Consider the following 21,728-nt stretch of genomic DNA (forward strand, 5'->3'; position numbering starts at 1 on the left):
GGTGGTGGTGGTGGTGGTGGAGGAGGAGGAGGAGGAGGAGGAGGAGGGGGCAGCAGCAGCAGTGCTTCACCCCAGCCCAAACGCAGGCTCTCTGAGGCACCAACACCACTGCCCAAATTCTTCCTCAACCTGGAGAAAAGTGAGTGCTGCTGTTTGATTATATCAACTAATGAATTAATTGTCATTAATTCTACAGTAATTTATGGATTAACCTTTAAGAAACCATTAGTTGCAGCCCAACAAATGGTTTCTTAGAAGTTAATCCATACATTATATAATTAATCGATTGACTTAATTAATCAAACTGTTCATCGATTCTTGCTTTTTCTACTTTTTTCTTGCTTGTTCTAATTTGTTCTCTTATGGCACAAGGAATCAATAGAAGCCATGCTTTTTGTAAATGGCCAGTTGGCTTATTTGCAGAACATCACTGCTTATTGCTCTCATACAACTGTGCAGCTTAATTTAGGGTGTGTCCATGTGTCTTGTGCTACCCTAAAAACAGAAAAAGTGTACATTGCACAGCTAGATAAATGCTAAAAGCATTATTTCTCTTAATTAATCATGGGTTTGTTTTGAGCGTAACGTGAAACAAATGTTAAGAGCCAGGTGCATCTTGGCTTTGGCATATTGGTAATTAAACGGTACAGGGCTTCTGCGTTTCTCAACAGAGGAAACTGGCCTGTGTGTTCACGCTGTGAAGGTGCATGAGCAGGTAATTTATGGGAGCAGCAATGTTATTTTATTAGATTTGTGCTCTGCTGCCTGTCTATATGTGTGTAACAAGTGGGGGCACCGCAGACCTGCTGTGTCGAGATAGCAATGTTGTCAGAGTTCTAATCAGTCAGGGGTGCACCTGTGTTTTCTGTTGCCAAGATAGCAGTACACCAGGACTTTACCTGATCACACATTCCAGACCACCACACCCATCCATGTAGATTCGTAATCACTATTTCTATTTAAATGGCCCATCCACATGGCTTGAAAATTGACAGTTTGCGGGGTGTTTTAGTTGTTTGTAGACTTTGAGCTACATTCAAAATGAACATACTGATGCTGCATAGGTAGAAATTCAGAAAGCTGAACTACACGGAGATATTATAATACAATAAAAAAAAACTTGTCTGCCAGGCACAGCATACTATCTAACTCTGAAAAATTAGGGAAAAGAAAAAATTGCTTAAAATCATAATTTCGATTGATCACAGAATGTTAAGAGATTTAGTACAGTTAAGTTTTTGACACCACTAATGTAAAAATAATAATGTTTAATATTTGCACTGGTAATTTTGTTTTTGTAATAATGTCATATATTTTTTCCATCAGTACGTTAAGTTGGCAATTATTAATATCCTTAAATGATTGCAGGCTAGTACAATATAAGACTTTACAAACATATTTTTGAATAAGGCAACATATTGTTTATATTATTGTCAACAAAATGACAAATTATTGAGATAATCAAATTTATTAGTATTGCACAATCCTAGGTGGGGGCTAATTGGCCTTCAAAAATTGGGAAAAAATAATAAAGGAACCTCCCTGGTTACTGGTTGTACCTGGTCCCGATCGCACCATGTAATAAATTGTTATATTATATTATTTTTAGGATTAAATACATTGGAACCATTGTCCTTTAGGACTGCACATGCCTGTGATCATAATGTAATGGTATCAACATCTTGTGTCCACCAGATGGCACTTGTCATCCACTCTTGATATTGCTTGAAAGCACAAAATAACCTTATAGCAGTTTCTTACCTACTGTGTGTGGTTTTTTTTTTTGGTTTGTTTTTTTGTTTGTTTTTTTTTGTTTTTTTTTTACAGTTTTTAATAGCTTCCTCTTCTCTTCTGTTTATTTTTTTGAACACAGGAACTCCGGTCCACAGTGGCTCCTCGTCTCCGCTGCCCCTCACACCGAGTAAGGATGGTAGTGGAGTCTTCTCAGGGCTGGAAACTCGCCGCAACAACGAGCTGAATGAAGTGAGTAAACTGTTTAAGCTGAAGAACTTTAAACATATTAATTTTTATCTCACAGGTCATAAAGGGTGATAAAGGGTTTTGGTTTTATTGATTTTTAGTCTCTTATATATGGGAATGTACAGTGATATCAAACCTATAAAAATACTGGCTTGTTGAAAATTTTCTTTAAATATAGCGGCTTGCAAAAGTATTGATACCCTTAAACTTTTTCACGTTTTTGTCACCCTACAACCACAAAATTAAATATATATCATTGAGATTTTAAGTAAAAGACTAACACAAAGTAGCACATATTTGTGAAGTGTAATCAAATAAAACTCTGAAAAGTGTGAAATGCGAAAGTGTTCAGCCCACTATTCTCTGAAATGCCTAAATAAAATCCAGTTCAATCAATTGCTATCAAAAGTCACTTAATTAGTTAAGAGTCCAGCTGTGTATAATTTACTCTGGAATATAAATACACGTGTTCTGTAAAGGCCTCAGTGGTTTGTTAGAGACACCTGTTGTTTTAATTCATTATCCAAAAAATGGAAAAAGTATTCTTCAAGACATGACTGTCCATCCAAACTGACAGATCGACCAAAAAGCAGCCAAGAGGCCAATGGTCACTCTGGAGGAGCTGCAGAAATTCACAGCTCAGGCTGGAGAATCTGTCCACCGGACACGTTGGACACGTTGTTGCGCACCCTGCGCTGTACTTAATGCCGTAGCTCGACACGCATCTCTCTGGAAATGTAATTACACAAGTGTGGCCAAATGCAAAGAGCTATGTGTGGCAGAAAAGTAACACTGCTACACACCTTACACAGTGTGAAACATGGGGGTGGCAGCATCAAGTGCGATTTTGTGTTGATCTAAAATCTTAATATAATGTATCTCTTTTTGTGGGTTTAAGGTGACAATATTTGTAAAAGGTTTAATTGCATATCACCGTTGAACAAGTAGTAAAATGTGACTAATAATTTTAATTCAATATATGATTAAATTGTAATTACATTTCTGAATAGTAGGATGTTTTCTGGTCTATTGCAACCCTGAACTAGTGATTACATTTTATATTGCTTCTATTTTTAACTCGGAGGGCTGGAATCCATCCATGTATTACTGCACATGGTTAAAGATTAATGTAAGCCTTGCATTTGTTTAAGTAACTCCGCATCGGGACACCTGTTCATATTAATCATTTATTTATTTATTGGTAAAATTTCAATTCAGCCTGAAATGTTTGTTGATTGTTGTATCTACGTTCAAACATTTCTCCTGAGTAATATACAGTAGCAATCAAAGGTTTGGACACGCCTTCTCATTCAATGTTTTTTTTTTCTTTTTTTTTTTTTTTCTTTCCTACATTGTAAATAAATAGTGATGTCATCCAGACTTTGAAGGAACACAAGGAATCATGTAGTAACTTCAAAGTGGTAAAGAAACAAGGATGTGAAACATTTAGGTGCTCTTATCTGGGGTGCTGTTAACTTGTGGTTTCTGAGGCTGGTAAATCTGATGACCTTATCCAGTGTAACAGAGGAAACTCCTGGTGTTCCTTTCTTAGGGCGGTCCTAATGAGGGCCAGTTTCATCATAATGTTTTTGATGCTTTGCGACTGCGCTTGGGGATATTGTCAAATTCTTCAAATTTTCTTGAGTAACTGACCCTCATTTCTTTAAGTATTTTTTCTTTACTTAGTTGAGTAGTTCTTGCTATAATATAAATTAGAACATTACTCAATAGAGATATTCACTGTATACCAAATCTACCTCTTCAGAACTTTACAATTGATGCTCTCAAACACATCAAGAGACATGAAATTTAAGTAATTAACTCTTGACAAGTGTAGCACAGCTGTTAACTGAAAGTTAAAGAAAAAGAAAGAAAGAAAATGTAGCCCATCACACATACGTCACTACTTTATGTTTCTAAATGATTTCTGTTTAAAAGTCTCTGAATTTAGGTCTGTCTCCTTTATAAAAGAGTGTTTATTAATCTTGACCCTGCACCCACTGCTCTGCACAATTTTCTCAGTTAAAGTAGAAATATAGTAAAATATGAATATATTTATTTGGTTGAGTGTTGTTCATTCCAGTTTAATAAGAAATATGTCTAAATTTCTAAAAAAAAAAAAAAGGGGCTATATCATGATATGTCATAGAGCGGGCCAAAAAATACTTTTTTTTTTTTTTTTTTTCCTCAATTTTAAACTATTTTTTCCGTGACTAAGCCAGAAAATAAGGCATTTAAAAGCTGGGACTCCGCTGATTTTTATTGAATTATTAAGTGATCTGCATGTCGTTATCAGGACTGATGTGGTCATATCGCACAGCTCAGTTTCTTCCTGGCTCATTTAGGTCCTGTAGTTTTCGAGTGCTTTTGTCAGATTTAGCATTGTGAAACCGCGCACTGTCACTCCGTCACGCAGCTGCAGCAACACCTGCTCCCCCTTTTCTGCTCTGTTTAAGATAAAACATCTGCAACGTGCTTCTTCTTGGGAAGCGGCAGCTGCTTGCTTCAGACTGGTGAAGTACAGTGCACGCGCTCTATTTATAACCCACTCATCTGCTCCTCTGCCGTGAGACATGCCGAGTAGATCTGTTAATCTCTTCATGCTCACTGACACTGAATCCTGTCACATGCTCTAGGTCCTGAGCTGGAGACTAACGCCTGACAACTACCCCCTGAGTGATCAGCCTCCTCCGCCGTCATACCTGTACGGCTCTCAGCACCTGCTGCGGCTATTCGGTGAGTATTAGGAGATCGCCACTGCAGTGCTGGCCATGGGATGCTCAGCATTTCTAGATACTTTGCGTAAAATTAAAGTACAACATGCATCTTTATACCAGGGATGGGTGGGATACTTGAGAATTGGAATCACAACCATGTTGTCACTGTTATAAACCAGTCCTCAAACCATTAAAGACATTAAATATTTTATTCATAATAGTATGTATATAGAACACGGATCAGATGTTAAAAGTAAGACATTTATTATTTTCATGAAAATCGCTAATTAAAGAAGTTGATGACAGCAACACATCTAAGTAAAGTTTGGACGGGGCTACAGCAAGCAAGAAAAGAAAAATATACTAATAAAAACAGTCTTTTAGAAGCAAAGATTGGCAGAGGTTCACCAATCTGTTAAAAAAAAAAAAAAAAAAAAAAAACATTTTGGGGGAAAAAAAAAACTTCAGCGAAAAACTAAAGATTTTGGATACCACACCATCTATAGTACATCTATCGTCAAACATTTCAGAGAGTCCAGAGAAATCCTTGGATGCTGGAGATCTTTAGGCCCTCAGGTGGCACCTCACTTAAAAACAGGCTTAACTGATCACTGCTCAGGAACACTTCTATAAATCAGTGTCTTTTTTTTTTTGTGCAGTCTAAGTTAAAGCTGCATTGTGCAGAGTTGAACTAATTTGTCAACGTCATCCAAAAATGCTGCTGTCTTCTCTTGCCCAAAACTTATTTAAAATGAACGGAGACAGCCTTGTATTCCTTTTTCTCTCGTTATAAAAAAGGGTTAAGCTAGAGATACAGTAGATACAGAATTCATCAGCATAATCTCTCGCACCTATACTGCTCTGTGACGCATGGGAAGGCGAGTCTGATTTCAGTCTGATGGTTTAATAGGTTAAATACAATGCCTCAATTTAGTGTAATTGATTATAAAGTCCGAATCATCTAAAAAATTCATTAAGGAATTCAAATTTGCTCTCGATTCGTAAACAGATTTAATGATTCAAAACATTTTTTACAAAGATTTGTAAAACAAAGATTAAGTTTTGGGATTTAGGGCCCTCTCTGGTGAGAATGGGTAATTGCACCGAGCATGCGGAAGAATCATTTTAAACTGGGCGGTCTCCTTTCAGAGCGGATGAATCCGATTCCAGGTTATGTTTATACAGAGAGAGAGAGTGCTCAGTCAAAAACTTGACTTCAGTTACACACTTTGTTTTTATTATGAGTAAATGAGCTACTAAGGTCTGAGTTTCCCCTTCTGAAGTCTCCATTGCTCCACCAGCCGCTCACGTTCAGTAAAACTGAGCCGGATCCTCCCGCAAAGCCAGAAGAACTCCCGCAAAAAGTGACGCAACACCCCAGTTTTTAAAATGAATATATTATGCTTAGCAGGGATGGTCGTTTCAGCACACTGGTACCATTAAACACAATTTTTTATCCCTTCAGAAAATGCTTCTGCTTTCCTTTTAGAAACTAAATAATATGAACTGCTACTTTAGGCTGAGAAGAAAACAAGGTTAAAGTAATATAGTATAGTATAAATAGTATATGTATACCGTGCAACACCAAGTAATAATCAGTAAATCTTTAATGATTAAAAACATCATTTGCTTTTACAGGCAGTGTTTTTTTTGGGGTTTCTTTCTGTAATTAAAAACTATGTTCACTTTAAATTTAAAGGGCAAATTTAAAGTTCTGAGCAAGGCAAGGTGTCTCCAAAGTTGCGATGGGCAGTCCACCTCCATAAAGGACCTTTAGTGAGGGAGCAATGTCAGTAAGATAAGCGTCCCTGTGTTTATCAGTGGAAGATAAGGATGTATATCTGGCGTACATTCATCATTTGCTCTGAAGTGTTAGATCATGTGTCTGATGTTTCAAGATATGACTTGACTCTAATCTAAATTAAAAGCTGACATTTAGCCCTGGCCTATGAGGTTCTGCTCACTTTAAATATCTCTTAAAGCCAGTAAGCTCAGTCTGTGTGTGGAAACACAATTTGTATATTTTAATTCATTTGGATGTTTGCATTTGACTGTTTACAGTGAAGCTTCCAGAGATCCTTGGGAAGATGCACATGCCTGAGAAGAACCTGCGGGCCCTGGTGAAGCACTTGGAGCTTTTTCTCAGGTACCTTTCACTCTTAATTGTTTCACCAAAAACCACTACCTGTACTAGTCATTAATGATGGTTATTTGGAGATTGGCTGATCTGTGTGAATGAACTAGGCCAGAGGATCCCAACCTTTTGCAATTCACAATTCACTTAACCTACCACAATTATACTAAATGTAATTTGTTTTTGGTAGTGTATTTTAAAGTAAGTTGTATTAAATATATTATAATTATATTTCTGTGTCTTTTAATTTTGCCAAGAATATCGTTATTAGTACAAAAATAGTATGAAATTGTGTGATACTATTTTATGAACATACATCGCACACCCATGTTTCAGAATTAAAACATTACATTTTCAAAATAAAAAATTTCAAATACAGTACAAGTCAAAAGTTTGCACACACCTTCTCATTTCAGACTATGAAGGAACACATAAGGAATCATGTAGAAATTTAGGTGGTTAAACAAACCAAAATACTCTGTAAAGCATTTAGGTGCTCTTATCTGGGGTGCTATGTTGCACTTTTCCTGTGCAACATAGGTAACTCTTGGTGTTCTTTCCTAATTAGTGCCAGTTTTTTCATTATGTTTTTGACTGACCTTCATTTCAAAAAGTATTTTTAATTTTTTACCCGTTTGTTAAGTGTGAGCGTCTCAGTATTTAATTTTTGTTGTAAATTTAGTATTCTTGGCGGAATGACAAAGGTTTAAAAATAACAGTTTTAAAGCTCACCTTCCGCGAAAATCCGATTTTTCTTGTTTTTTGTGGAATACAGTAGGTCTCTCCGAGTTGAATGTGTACACCTGCACATTAAACTGTTTTGCAGCCCCCATTGTCTGCAGGAGCTAAGCAAAGAAATCCCCCCTCCCCCCCTCCGAAAAACGGGTGAATTTTGAATTATCTTTCTGCCTACGTAGGCAGAAACTCACAGACCAGCCCACCTTGGCTCGAGAAACTCCCAGAGGCGGAGCTGAAGCGACGCAACATCACCGCTCATCAGTTAGGAGGTGGGAGGCAGTGAGCGGCAGAGCGGTGGAGGGGCGTCGCAGTGCTCCTAGCCAATCAGAGGAGAGAAATTTGCATGCTGTTTGCATGTATGAATATTCATGAACAAAGCTGGAATCCGGTCATTTTGGACACACCCCTAAAACAGTCCATTAAAAAAGAGCTATACAGAGACACCTGAGCACTTTTTTTTTTTTTACAAAAACGGCTCACATGTCATTCATTCATACTAGAGACCACAACTAGACATTTTAAAATGAAAGAAAAAACGACGGAAGGTGACCTTTAAACATTTAGTAGAAACAAAACAAATCTGTAAACTTTTTTTCTGTTTTGTGAACATACGTAACTTACCAAGAGTCTAAATTTGTGTCAAATAATAATTTAACATAAAAGTAATTAAATGGAGCAAAGAGTATTTGTGCAAAAATACTCTTGCATTTAAGACAGAATACTGCTATTATCAGCAGTATCGTTGTTTTTGTTTGTTTGTTTTATCACTATAGTAGTGTCACAGTATATAGCTCTGGAAAAAAATTAGAGACCACTTAATGATGTTTTTCCTTGATTTTGCCTAATTGAAAACCTCTGGAATATAATCAAAAGTAAAATTGATTATCACATGCAGGAGTGGCATAAAGTTATACAAAAGCAGTGTGTAAGACTGGTGGAGGAGACCATGCCAAGATGCAAGAAAACTGTGATTAGAAACAGGGTTATTCCACCAAATATTGATTTAAGAACTCTTAAAAAATATGAATATAAACTTGTTTTCTTTGCATTATTTGAGATCTGAAAGTTCTGCATCTTTTTTGTTATTTCAGCCATTTCTCATTTTCTGCAAATAAATGCTCTAAATTACAATATTTGTATTTGGAATTTGGGAGAAATGTTGTTTGTAGTTTATAGAATAAAACAACAATTTTCATTTTACTCAAACATATACCTATAAATAACAAAATCAGAGAAACTCTTTATCTGGTCTTTTAATTTTTTTCCACAGCTGTATTGTGAAAATTATGATATTGCACACCCCTAATGTAAATATATTTTAAATATGAAAATAATTTCAAACAGAAGTGTTTAATAAATGCCCAAAAATCCCTAAGGTTTACTGATCCATAAATAATAAAATTTAATCCAAGTCAGAAAAAAAGATTCACGTATTCAGAACGGGTAGCCTGTAATTGATGCTAGCTGGACTCTTGCAGTCTAGTTGTAGATGTGCAACGAATATCAATATGCTAGCCTGTGCATCAGATGTCATATTCTGATGGATTATTGGGTTTGGGTATATCATTACTTTGTGCACCTTTGGCCTTCATTATCCTCCTCGCTGGTTAATGGGGCCTTGTCCTGCCTAGCCGTGACTAACGTAGCCACCTTGACCTTGCCCTGATTGCCGTATCCTGTCAGCATCTATCAATACTTTATTATTTTGTTTCTATAGCAGTCTACAGACATAGCCATGATGATGGGGGTGATATTTTTTAACCAGTGTCTCCTTATTGCAGACCACTTGACCCCTCTGCTGATCTTTCAGTAATAAGAGAGCACGCCCCACACTAATGTTATCAGAAGCATGTGCTTAGAGCTGTCATTTTCTGTAGCATGCGGTCATTAAAATGCAACACACAATGGCATTTATTTAGCTTATCGTATTTTTCGCACTATAAGGCACACTTTCGATAAACGTCTATTTTTTGGTCTATTTTCATTAATAAGGCGCACTGGATTATGAGGTGCATTTATGCGACACTAGTAAGGAACAGGGATGTCGCCATGTTTTCCTTCTAATTCAGTGTTGAGACCTGTAAAGCTAAGCTAAATAAACAAAACAAAACAAGGGCTGGATGTTAATCTACACAGATTTCTCTCCTGAAAACATTTTTTGGTGAGCAAAGCACTTACATTTTTTTACATTAAGCTTGGATTTCTAGATTTTGTCACTAATGCCGCCCGACAGAACTTGTTTTAACAGGGTAAACATGCAGACAACAGTCCAATATACTCACCTCTAAACAGCGAAAGAGCTAGCGCTTAGCGTGGTTAGCAGGTAATGCTAATACTGCTGGAGAACTAAACTGTAACTCCTATATAATGCTGGTAAAATCCATACATAAGGTGCACTGAAGATTTTTGGGACAACTAAATGATTTAAAGTGTGCCTTATAGTGCGATTACTACAGTAATTGACTGAGTTCATTCATATATTGCAAAGTTGCAAAGTTATATCAGTAGGTTTCTGGTGAGGAAAAAAAATGCTGTATTAATTATACATTTATTATTGCTGTTTTCAAATTCCACATCTGTTCCCACGATGCACATGGTTTCATTTATTTATAATCATGTGCATAAGTCAATAATTAATGCACACTATGTATAGATAGGATACATTAGTACTAATTATAATGCTAATAAGCCAGAAAAGAGAGAAAAATGGGGGAAAATTAATAAAATTGAGAGCAGGACATGATGAGGAAGCATTGCAAGCGCAGACTGGACCAGAATAGAATTGTTGATGTGACAGTTCAGAGTTCCCCAGAGCACCGTCCGTTCAGACCGACTCCCATCGATCAGCTGAGCTGTTTACTCTCTCCGGCAAACATCCCCCTCCATCTCTCTGAATACTGGCTTAAACCACCATCTGCACAATAAATACTTTAAACAATATGATTTTACCATCACCAGAGAGCAGAATATTACAGTATGTTTCACACTATAAGGCCCAATTTTCCCAAAAGTTGTCAGTAAGCCTTTTTTATCCAGTGTGTCTTGGGTATGAATTTTACCAGTCAGTTTATAAGGAGCAGTAAAGCCACTCTGCCAAATTGCAGTGTTCTACAGGAGTTTCAGTTTAGTTCTCAGTTTAGCACCGGGGCTGGAGTTGGAGTTGGAGTAAAATTAGCATTAGCCGCTAGCTGTGTGCGCTATTTCCCCATTCAGAGGTGAGTATTATTGGTCTGTAGCCTGCTCCTAACCCCTGCTAGTACAGCTAGAGCAGCATCAGCACTACCCACTAACCGCACTTGCTATTAACCCGTTCAGAGGGTAGTATCATCGGCCTGTAGCCTGCTCCTAACACCGGCTAGCACTGTTGGAGCGGTTAGCCGCTAATGCTAATGCTCCAGCCTTAGTGCTGGAGAAATTTGGTTATCTAAGCTTACAGTAAATAAAAAAACTTTACTCACTCAAATAAACATTTTTTTTACCAGAGATATATGTGTAGATTAAAAGAAATTCTTATTTTTTTTATTACAGTTTTGTTTACTTAGCTTAGCTTTACTTAACTTAGTTAGCTACCCTGCCGCCACCACCCAGCAGCGAGACCTGCTGAATTAGAAGTTCCTTATAGTGTCTCTTAAAATGCACCTTATAATCCAGTGTTCCTTATGTGTGAAAATAGACCAGAAAATAGATGAGCGCCTTCTAGTGAGAAAAAAACAGTAGTTATAAGTAAGACACTAGTGATGTCCTGACAGATAAACCCTGTCCCAGTTGCTGGTGGATGAGCAGACCTGGCTATCTGATCACTGTCTGTGTATCTGCTGTGCAGGTTGGGAGGTAGTCGCAGAGGACAGCGAGTACAAGAGCTGCTTTGTATTGTTAGGAAGAAGAGATCAGATGGTGGATTGAGGTGTTATTTGTTGCCTGTGCAGATTTCCTGTCGTGTGTGTGTGTGTGTGTGTCTGTGTGTGTGTGTGTGTGTGAGGGAGAGAATTCACATTAAAAGTGAGTGAGATCAGTGGGCGTTACACAAGCCTCTGAACTAATCTTTAAATCCTGCCCAGCGATCTTCAGCTGGCCCCAAATCCCAGGGATTTATTATTCTCCTCTCTAATCAAACCACTGCACTACCGCCTCCCACCAGCTCTCAGCGCTGTTGGGTGCTTTTGATAGTGCTGCATGATATTTGAGGTGGGGGATGATATTGGAATAGAAAATACTACTACTTATTGGAGGAAAACTACATTAAGATAATAGACAAATAAGACTAAATGATATGATAAAATTTCTTGGAGAATTATATAAAAAGGAATTCAATAAAATGGTATTAAACTAAAAGTAATGAATAAATCTAAAAGACACCCATAAAATTAAGTTTAAGCAAAAATGAAAGTTTAAGAAAAAAGTAAAAAAAAAAAAAAAAACATATTTTTAAAAAATTGTTTTAAAGAAGGGAGATCAATTGTCCAACATGCTGTAGTTAGACTGCACACCCTGCATCAACAATTTGAGTAGAATAAATGATATTGTGTAAATATATATTTTGAAAATTTTAAAAGGTGTAGATGTTTATTTGTGGTTATCTTTAATCACATCTAAGTAAAAATCTATACTTTAAAGTGAAAGTTTACTACTAAGTATGTTTTAAAATGTTTTTTTTTTTTTAACAACAAATGCTTTAATGTGGCTGAATTTAAATTAGTAGCCATTTGAATAAAAATTAATTGTAGGAGTGGGTGTTATGGCCAATCTCAAATTTTTAGGGTATATTTGTTAGGGTTTATTTTTTGCCAAAAATAAACTATTTCAACAAGATAGAACTTTTTTTTTTTTTTTTTTTTTTATAATTTTTTGTATAAATATAATTTATTTTATACACTCATTAGAAACATACAAAAACTGAAGATGTTTGTTTATTTTGTGAGCAGTAATTGTACCAAGACCCTTTTTTAACTGTACCGCGGAGCTCACCTACTGACACACGGAGCTTTTTAACTGTACCGCAGAGCTTTTTAACTGTACAGCGGAGCTCAGCTACTGTCGCGCGGAGATTTTTAACTGTACTGTGGAGCTCAGTTACTGTCACGTGGAGCTTTATAACTGTACCGTGGCGCTCAGCTACTGTCGCGCAAAGATTTTTAACTGTGCTGCGGAGCTCAGCTACTGTACTGCAGAGCTTTTTACCTGTACCGCGGAGCCCAGCTACTGTCTCGCAAAGCTTTTTAACTGTACTGCGGAGCTTTTTAACTGTACCGTGGAGCTCAGCTACTGTTGCGCGGAGCTCTTTAACTGTACCGCGGAGTTTAGCTACTGTCGAACAAAGCTTTTTAACTGTACCGCATTGCTCACCTACTGTCCTGCGGAGCTCAGCTAATGTCCTTCAGAACTCTTTAACTGATAAAGAGCTCCGCAGGACAGTAGATGAACTCCGCGAGACAGTTAAAAAGCTCTGCGAGAGAGTCGTATTACAATATTTGTTGTTGCGCCGCTAAAGTATGGAGGACGAAGAAACAGAAATTCAACCAATTTGAAAGAATCTAAAAAAATCTAATTGTGACCCCAAGAATTGATTATAGTGTGAGCTGTACTGTGAAACACCCTGACAATATCAACACTGTTCTGAAAAGTGTGTTACCATATTGAATTATCATATTCCCCACCTCTTTTTAATTATTATTCAGGATGATTATTATTATTAGTAGAAGTGCTAGTAGTATTTAATGACATATATTTAATCATTCACACCCTTATCTGTTTCATATAAACATTTTTCTCTTTCTTTACTTTCTTTTGGTGCCGTTTACAGAAGAGGCAAGGAAGGCAAATGAAAGCATTCGTTTTTGAAGTGGGCCATTACTGTCAGAAACAGTGCATGATGGGATAGAAGCAAATAGATCTCAGCACGAATGATTGAGGTTAATCCTGTGTGTGTGTGTATGTGTGTATGTGTTTGTGTGTACCTGTAGTTGTGTATGTGTGTGGCTGATGGTGTTTTTTTGTCTTTGAGTGAAAGAACGAAATGGAGACTAATATATGAAAGTCTAGCTCTGTAACATTTAATAATATTGTGTTCTCTAATTCTATATTTTGTCATGCCATAAAATATTTAGCAATATATCTCTCAATTCTGCTGCCTTTTATTATCAAATTATTATTACAATTAATTTGTTGTATGTTTATAGGACATTTAATCGGTGGTGGTGATTTAGAAGCTATGGCTGCTGTTGTTATTGGTTTTTGGTTAAATAAAGTCTTAATTTTTCTGCGCTGATGAGGATAATTTGTTTGCGCTGAGATTAGGAGCCCGTGCAGTGGGGGATGCTAAGATGAGATGGCAAGATTTAGCGGATTTGGCCGAGCAGAAGATACTAAGGACATTCTGGATTATTCTGCTGATTAGACAGGGAGCTTTTCGCCTGCAAACTTTGCTGAATTTAGTTATTTAAGGCAAGTTGCCAGCCCACCTTCGGGGGGCCGTGTCTGCAGCTTTTCTTTTCGAGCAGCTCGGGATCTGTGACAGCTTTTGATTTTTGTGTTGAATCTGGTTAAGCTCTGACTGATCTGTAGTTTCTTGGTGGAGAGGAAGGACACTTTAACCATGGATCTTATTTGCATTTTCATGATTCTACTGCAGTTAAGTAATTAATTACCTCAGTTAGGTAATGGTGTTAAATACAAAGCCTTCTTCCTTTTATACACTGTCAGTAATACAATACAATATAATACAATCTAGCAGAATTCAATTCAGAGAACTTGCACATTATGTTTTTAAAGAAGTATATTGATTAATTAAGTTGGCTTGTGCTTTTCGGAATGATGCTTACTAATCGAACGTACGATTTTTGAACAGCTGGCATTTTTACCTCTTATTCTTCCCATAGGTATCAATTCAAAAGTGTCCTTAATTTTTTGTCCAGATTTTCAAATGGCCCTACATTTTTTTTTTTTTTTTTTTTTTTTTTTTTTTTTATAGAACCTTAAAAATATGTACACCACTTTTAGAACTTGGTACGTTGTTTCATACCATATGCTGTATGAACTGATCTGATTCATGGTTTTCGTAAAATTATCTGAATTTTTGCTAAAAAAAAAAAAAAAATAGGTAGACTAACCACTTACGTTCTGCTATTTAGCAAGATGTTTTCTCTACTTCTCTTTCCCCTCTACTTGTGTGTGTCTCTCTCTCCCACTCTCTCTCTCGCTCTATACTTCTCTCTATCTATTTCTCTCTCTCTACTTATCACTGTCTTCTTGTATCTCTCTGTTCTTATCTCTACTTGACTCTTTTTCTCTCTACTTGTCACTTTCATTTCTACATGTCTTTTACTCTTCTCTTTTTTTTACTCCCCCCTCTCTCTCTTCTCTCTCTCTCTCTCTCTCTCTCTTCAACACATCCAAATTTAAAATCTAATACTATTTACATTTACAAAGTTATGGTTACTTAAAAATAAAGTAGCAGTACATTTAAGGTAGACATACATTTAGGAGAAATAAAATATTATTTATCTATTTAAAAACATAAATAACAAACCATGTACTCCACCTAACCAGGCAACACTGCACACCTCCACATCAAAGACAACTAAATAAAGTATACAAAACATACTTTACAGTGAATCCTTTATATTTGTAATAATACCTTGTGTTCAATCAAAATAGATCTTGAAAAATGTGTTTAAACAACATTTTCGCACTTTTAAGGCACACTTCAATTCTTTAGTGTGCCTTATCTATGAATTTTTTCCAGTCAGGTGTTAAGGAGCAGTAAAGCCACTCCACTAAAGTACAGTGTTATACAGGAGTTTCAGTGTATTTCTCCAGCATTGAGGCTGGAGCAGTATTAGCATTAGCGCCTAACCACTATTTCCCTGTTGAGTATTATAGAGATGAGTATTATTGGCCTGTAGTCTGCTGCTAACCCAACTAGCACTGCTGGAGCAGCATTAGCATTTCACGCTAACCGCACTACTAAGCACTAGCTCTTTTCCCTGTTCAGAGGGGAGTATTATCGCATTTACCGTGTTAAAACCAGCTACATGGGACGAACCGCTAGCTAATATCGCCTCAGGGTTTTTCAGTGTAGAGCTGTCTGGCGGCATTCACTAGCACTATTAGCACGGCTATAGTCTGTTAAATACTGTATTCTGTGGACACAAAAGACATGTTACACAGACAAACAGAACAAGAAAGAAAATGTGCACTAAAAGCCTAAAAAATAAAATAATATTAAAAAATGTGCATAGCCCAGATGCAGCAGATACTGTCTGTTCTTATCCTCTCTGCTCGTTCTCTGTCTGATGACTATATGGCTCGCTGTCAAAACTGAGGCTTCTCTTCCCTTAAGCTGCTCCGCCCTCACGTTACCAAGCAACCAGGAAGTAAAACTCAGTGACAGCGTTTTAGAAGAGCGTCTTAAGAGGAGGAAGAAAAAAAAGGGACGCACCAAATCCCAAAGGCTGGCTCACAACACCGACTGTACCCAAGTTACAGCATTTTCACAGAGAATTACACCGCCTGCACTCTTACTCTTACTTATATATATTTTTTTTTTAAAGCTGAATTTTCATTCTTCTTTCCTTTTATATTCTTGTGTCTGGTGGTGGGGGCCACATTACCTCAATACCATTGGCGCCAGGGTGGTACACACAAACCACTTGTTCAGATTTGTTCTAATATAGCAAAAGGTATTTAGATATTTGCACATTTTATCACCTTAAAACCACAAACTTTTATTGAAATTTTGAAAAGTGATAGACCAGCACAAAATAGCACCAACTTTTAAAGTATAACAAAAATAATGGATGTTTTAAAAAATTTTAATCAAGTAAAAAGTGTGACATGCAAAAGTATCCACCCCCTTTACTCTGAATACCCTAAATAAGTCCAGCTGTGTGTCATTTAGTGTAGTATTTTGCAGTTTGCCACAAGCAATGTAGTGGACACATCAAACATGTGGAAGAAGGCGCTGTGGTCAGATGAGACCAAAGTTGAACATTTTGAACACTGCTCATCACCCTTACCACACTATTTCCACTGTGAAACATGGCAGTAGCAGCATCATGCTGTGAGGATGCTTTTCATCAGCTGGGAACCTCTTAATATACAAAACAGTTACTTTACTGAAAAAGACATAATGTCCAGAATTATTTACAAAACAAACAAAAATAGAGATGCATGTTTTTCATTGGGTAGCAGTGATGTACTGAAACAGTGTGTAAATGTATGTGATTAAGACACTTATAAAAAAATCTTAAACGTAAAGTACTTAATGTTTATAAATGCATCTATATCGGTCTATCAATCCATTCACATTTTTACATAAATGACAAAGGGATGTGTGTCATGCACTTTACTAAACAAAGTTTTTTACTGAAGCCCCAATGTGTGTTCCTTAAATTAAAGTATTAGAAACAAACAAAAACAGCTTCATAATGTAGCCTGAGAGAATATTCTGTTATTATTGTTGGATGTCATACTGTCAAATGCTACAACTCAACTCTCAACTTTACGCTTTAACACTTATTATGATCTAGACTAGAACACTTGGTTTTAATTTCCTTAATTAAAAGCAGTTTCCGGTTGCCTGCTTTTGTGTTTCTTTGAGCTTTTTCAGTCGGTTCAGAAAGACGGTCGCGCTGGGAAATTTGCTAAACATGCACTGTTCCCTTCCTGAACCCTTATGGCAATACATGGAGAGTAGGCACTTCTGTGCTCTATTTAGCACTGATAAAATGATTAATTAGCCCATGTTCCGGATGAACGGAGCCGCTTGTGGCTGTGTAAAGAGTTCTTTATTTATTTAATCATTTATTTCATTATTTTAACACATAGTGTAAGATGGTGTAAGAGGGCAAAGCTGCAAAACTTAATTTAATTTGAAAAACAAATAATTATCTACATTCTTGCGTTGACTTTAAAACCTTGAAGGCCTATGTTTGCGGGGGTTCATACTTTAATTTCTTCCACTTAAACCACACACATATTACATATTTTGCGCACTATGAATAACAGATCTATTTCTAAGGCGCACCTTATTATAAGATGCTCCTTTGTGTACGAAAATGTATGTTAATGTAATGAACACGTAATGCAGCTAGGGCTGGGTATCGAAATACCGTACGAAACGGGTACCGATCAAAATGTGTCTATACACATTTTGCACAATATTTCGGGGTATAATATCATTCACGATATTCCAAATTTTAGGCGATATTATCACGTACAATATGATATGGTACACTCCTAGAGCACACACAGCAAGGTAAACAGGTCAAGGTGCTCTAAAGTCTGATTCTACTTCGAAAGACTCCTCCACACTTCATTTTCCCTCAAATTGTCGATACACCATCGCTCGCTTAGTCTCTCGACTGCACTCCCTCTTTTTATTATTTGTAGTTTAAGTACTTAAGTAATGCTGTTGTTTTGTTCTTAATAAAGCGCCACAAAAATACCAAATGTTTTGTTCCAACAAGATCCAAAAAGATGGAAGCCATTTATGGTGACGGTATGAAAATGAGGGAACAAATATTGTTTGGGTGTCTGAATAAAATTCAAAATATCGTATCCATACCAGTATCGGAAAAAATTAAAACGATACTCAATCCTGAATGCAGCCTTCCTAATTAACCAGTTAATATCGATTAATACTTACCTCAGACTGTGTTGGGTAGTTAAGTGACTTGCTTTTGAGGTTTATGATTATATACATCATTCTCTTGTCATTGTATTGTTTTAGTCACGTGACTTTCGGGTGAGCAACAACCGAAAAAGAAAAGATTATGAAAAAAGCAACAAAATAAACACAATAAATCAGTTTGATCCAGTAGTTTTATAGTGAAAGTATTTACAATGCAGTGTAATAAATAACTTGTATCGATCCACACATCACACTGCACTTTCATGCAGCAGCACCTCTATTATATCAATACAAGTACTCAAGCAAGACTTGTCGCACTGCACTCTTCTCCTATTATACATCACTGTGGGTAGGAACATTGACTAAATGATAGGGCTGGCCCGAATAGCGTTTTTTGAGCTCCGGATATTCGGCACTGATTCGAAGCGAATATTCGAATATTCGTTTTTAAAAAAAGAGGTAAAAAAAAAAAAAAAAAAAAAGCAAATCACGGCCCCTTTAATCCACTGAAAAATGTTCAATTTGCTCTGACCGACGAGACATATTCACCCCGGATCTTTGGTGTTTTTATCCCGGATTTTTGTGTTTTCACCCCATATTTTTTCTGTGTTTTTAGCCCAGATTTCTTTGTGTTTTCATCCCGGAATTTCTGCTGCCCTACACCGCGGCTTATCCGCTGCGTAAGCAGGCTAGGAGGCTGCTGCTGCACGGTTTCTCCGCTGCGCAAGCCAGCCCAGTAAATTGCTGTTTGTGTTTTCACACTTAGGCTATTTGCTTAAAAAAACAAACAAAAAAAACGTTTGTTCAGGAAGTATTTTATATTCTTAAACATTGTTAATTATATTAGAGGACAGTCATTGTAAACTGTACTTGGTCTATTTCGGTTAAAGGATTGTGCAGGGCATATTACTGATTTTGTATTTTTGCACTTGGGCTATAAGCTCAATATTAAATATTTCGTTTGTTTAGAAATTATTTTATATTTTTAAACCATGTTAAATTATATTACAGTAGAGGAAAGTCATTGTTAATGACGTTATTGTACTTGGTCTATTTCGGTTTAAGGATTGTGCAGGGCATAGCCGTATTACTGATTTTGTATTTTTGCACTTGGGCTATAAGCTCAATATTAAATATTTCGTTTGCTTAGAAATTATTTTATATTTTTAAACCATTTTAAATTATATTAGATAAGAGGAAATTCGTTCAGACATCATTTTTGTAGGCCAGGCTTTTGTAACCGATTTAGCCCCTACTGTTGCCACATTACCCCTTACGTTTTATTATATAAATCAGTTTCGAAGAGCCTGCATTTTTTTTTATCATGTATAATAGAGGTCTGCGCGAGACTGATTTTTAAACCCACTCTTCCACGCTCCCGCGTTTCTGTCTCGTTACCGCGCCGCAAAAAAATTGCTTCTTTTAATCCTGCGCCCGCCCGCCACATACACATTTCTCCCGCCCCACGTTCCTAATATAAATTAAATAAACTACATTTAATGCTTCAAATTTACTTATATATTTATTAAAACAGCAGCACTGAATAGTGTGGTCCCGTTCCTTACCCCAGTCCAAACACCATCAGTGTGTGCGTGTGTGTGTCGGTCCATCCTGCGCGTTGAGAGTTTTCTTTAGGTTTTTTTTTTTACAATTATTACAGTTTTCTTAACTATTTATTAATTTGCTCCCGCATCGTCTGGATTAAACTCCCGCTCCAGCCAATAACAGTTCAGTTCTGTCCCGCGCGCAAGATATTCTGACGGGACCCGCGAGAACAGAAGTGGTTAGAGTGAGGTGGAACTCTGGAAAGGAGAAAAAAAACGAATATCCGAATACCAAAATTAAAAACCGAATACCTACTCAACGAACGAATATCCGAATACCCGAATATTCGGGTCCAGCCCTACTAAATGAGTAAATTTAGTGTTCACAGACACAACCTGCTTAGCATTTATTTGGCATTTAGCCCCGCCCACGATCGGTATCGGCGATTAAAATCTGCCCCAAAAACACTAATCTCTAGTTTATACACATAGTATCTTCAGGTAGGATTTTGGGCGCCGCCATCTTGAAATTAAGTTACAATAATTTGATTGTTGAGCAAAAACAAAAAAAATTGACATGAGTTCCAGCTGTTGTTGAAAATATCTAACATTAAATATGTTTTTCTGTCTCTTTAAACAGGTTTTTGGCTGAGTTTCATGAGGACTTCTTCCCCGAGACTGCATACGTGTCGGCCACCGAAGCCCATTACTGCATGAAGCAGCCGCGGCCAGTCTGCTGAAGGACCACCTCTCCTATGGAGCGCCCCCTTCTGTCCTGCATCTTCATTTTGTCTGTCATCTGCTCTGCTAACAACTGCCGAATGCGCAGTCATCCTTTTTTTTTTTTTTTTTTGATTTTTCGGCAGCTCCTCGAGGCGTCTGGAGTGTCACCAGCTTGCATTTTGATTTTTTTTTTCTTGTCGGCAGGATGACTGCATTTGCTTGCTTCCTTTCTTTTTTTTAATTTTGGTTTTCATTTTTTTGCTTTGATATTTGTGGACATAGTGGCTTAAAAATGGACACCCTCGCCTTGGTTTTCCCCTGTTTTGGGAGCCAGAGGGAGGTCACTATCTCTCCGGCAGTTGTTCCAGCATTTCGCTCTGCCTCCTACTGCTCAGCAACTGTATCTGTACTTTACCTGCCTACTTCAGCTTAGGCCCTTAATAAAGAGGACTTCATTCGGACGTCCGTTAAACATGAACTTGAAGAAGAAGAAGATCTGTGTACAAGTCATGCAAGTCAACCTATTCCGGCAAGCTGGGACTGTTCTGATTTAGGTTTTTTTTTTTTTTGTTCCCTGCAATGTTGATTATTGTCGTTTAAGCAAGTGTTGATGTGTTCGATGTCCATTATACCATTGTTGTTACGTTTTGAAGGAATCTGATGTTCTCTATTGTGCAAGAATTACCACAGTAAAAGGACTGAAGTAGGAGCAGGCCCTCCATCCTTGTAATTTATTTGGATGCAAGAAATACAAAATCAGATCAATATGATTGATCAGCATTCTTTTTCAAGTAGGGCTGCATGATATAGGGGGGAAAAAAATAACATTGTGATAATTTGCTATTCTGTTAATTTACTGTAATTAAAAAAACAAAAACAATATTGGACTAAAATAAACATGCTGGACATATATAACCTGCCTCTGATAGATACTTCATAAGAAAAGAGAACTGTGTAATAGAGGTGTGCCAAAAAATCGATTCACATAAGAATCTTGATTCTCATTTACTACGATTCAGAATCGATTTAAAATGTCCCAAAATCGATTCTAAGGTCCAATCCCATTTCTTCCCTTGGCCCTACCCCTCACGGTAAGTTCACACTGCAGCGGCACGAAGCGTTTTTCGCTCCGCCTCCCACTGCCCAAAGCGACCGTGGCCGCTGCAGTTTGAACTTACCGTCAGACCCACACAGAGCGTAGGTGTATGAGAATCACCGGTAAGATGGCAGAACAAGCACTATATTACCTTAGATTAACGTGT

General features: G+C 37.1%; 1 protein-coding gene across 1 annotated transcript in view; it reads left to right on the plus strand.

Moving 5' to 3' along the window:
- The window catches only part of LOC103031399 (MSL complex subunit 3), a 31,238-nt gene extending 9,857 nt beyond the window's left edge, over positions 1–21,381 (plus strand). The window contains exons 10-14 of the mRNA XM_022674816.2: positions 29–139; positions 1,874–1,983; positions 4,617–4,716; positions 6,759–6,843; positions 20,384–21,381. Of these exons, the coding sequence (XP_022530537.2) occupies positions 29–139; positions 1,874–1,983; positions 4,617–4,716; positions 6,759–6,843; positions 20,384–20,483 (506 nt within the window). The 3' untranslated portion in view covers positions 20,484–21,381. The remainder of the gene's footprint in view (positions 1–28; positions 140–1,873; positions 1,984–4,616; positions 4,717–6,758; positions 6,844–20,383) is intronic.
- Positions 21,382–21,728: the final 347 nt, after the last annotated feature.

Source organism: Astyanax mexicanus, chromosome 21 (assembly GCF_023375975.1).
Source record: "Astyanax mexicanus isolate ESR-SI-001 chromosome 21, AstMex3_surface, whole genome shotgun sequence".
Lineage (NCBI taxonomy): Eukaryota > Metazoa > Chordata > Actinopteri > Characiformes > Acestrorhamphidae > Astyanax > Astyanax mexicanus.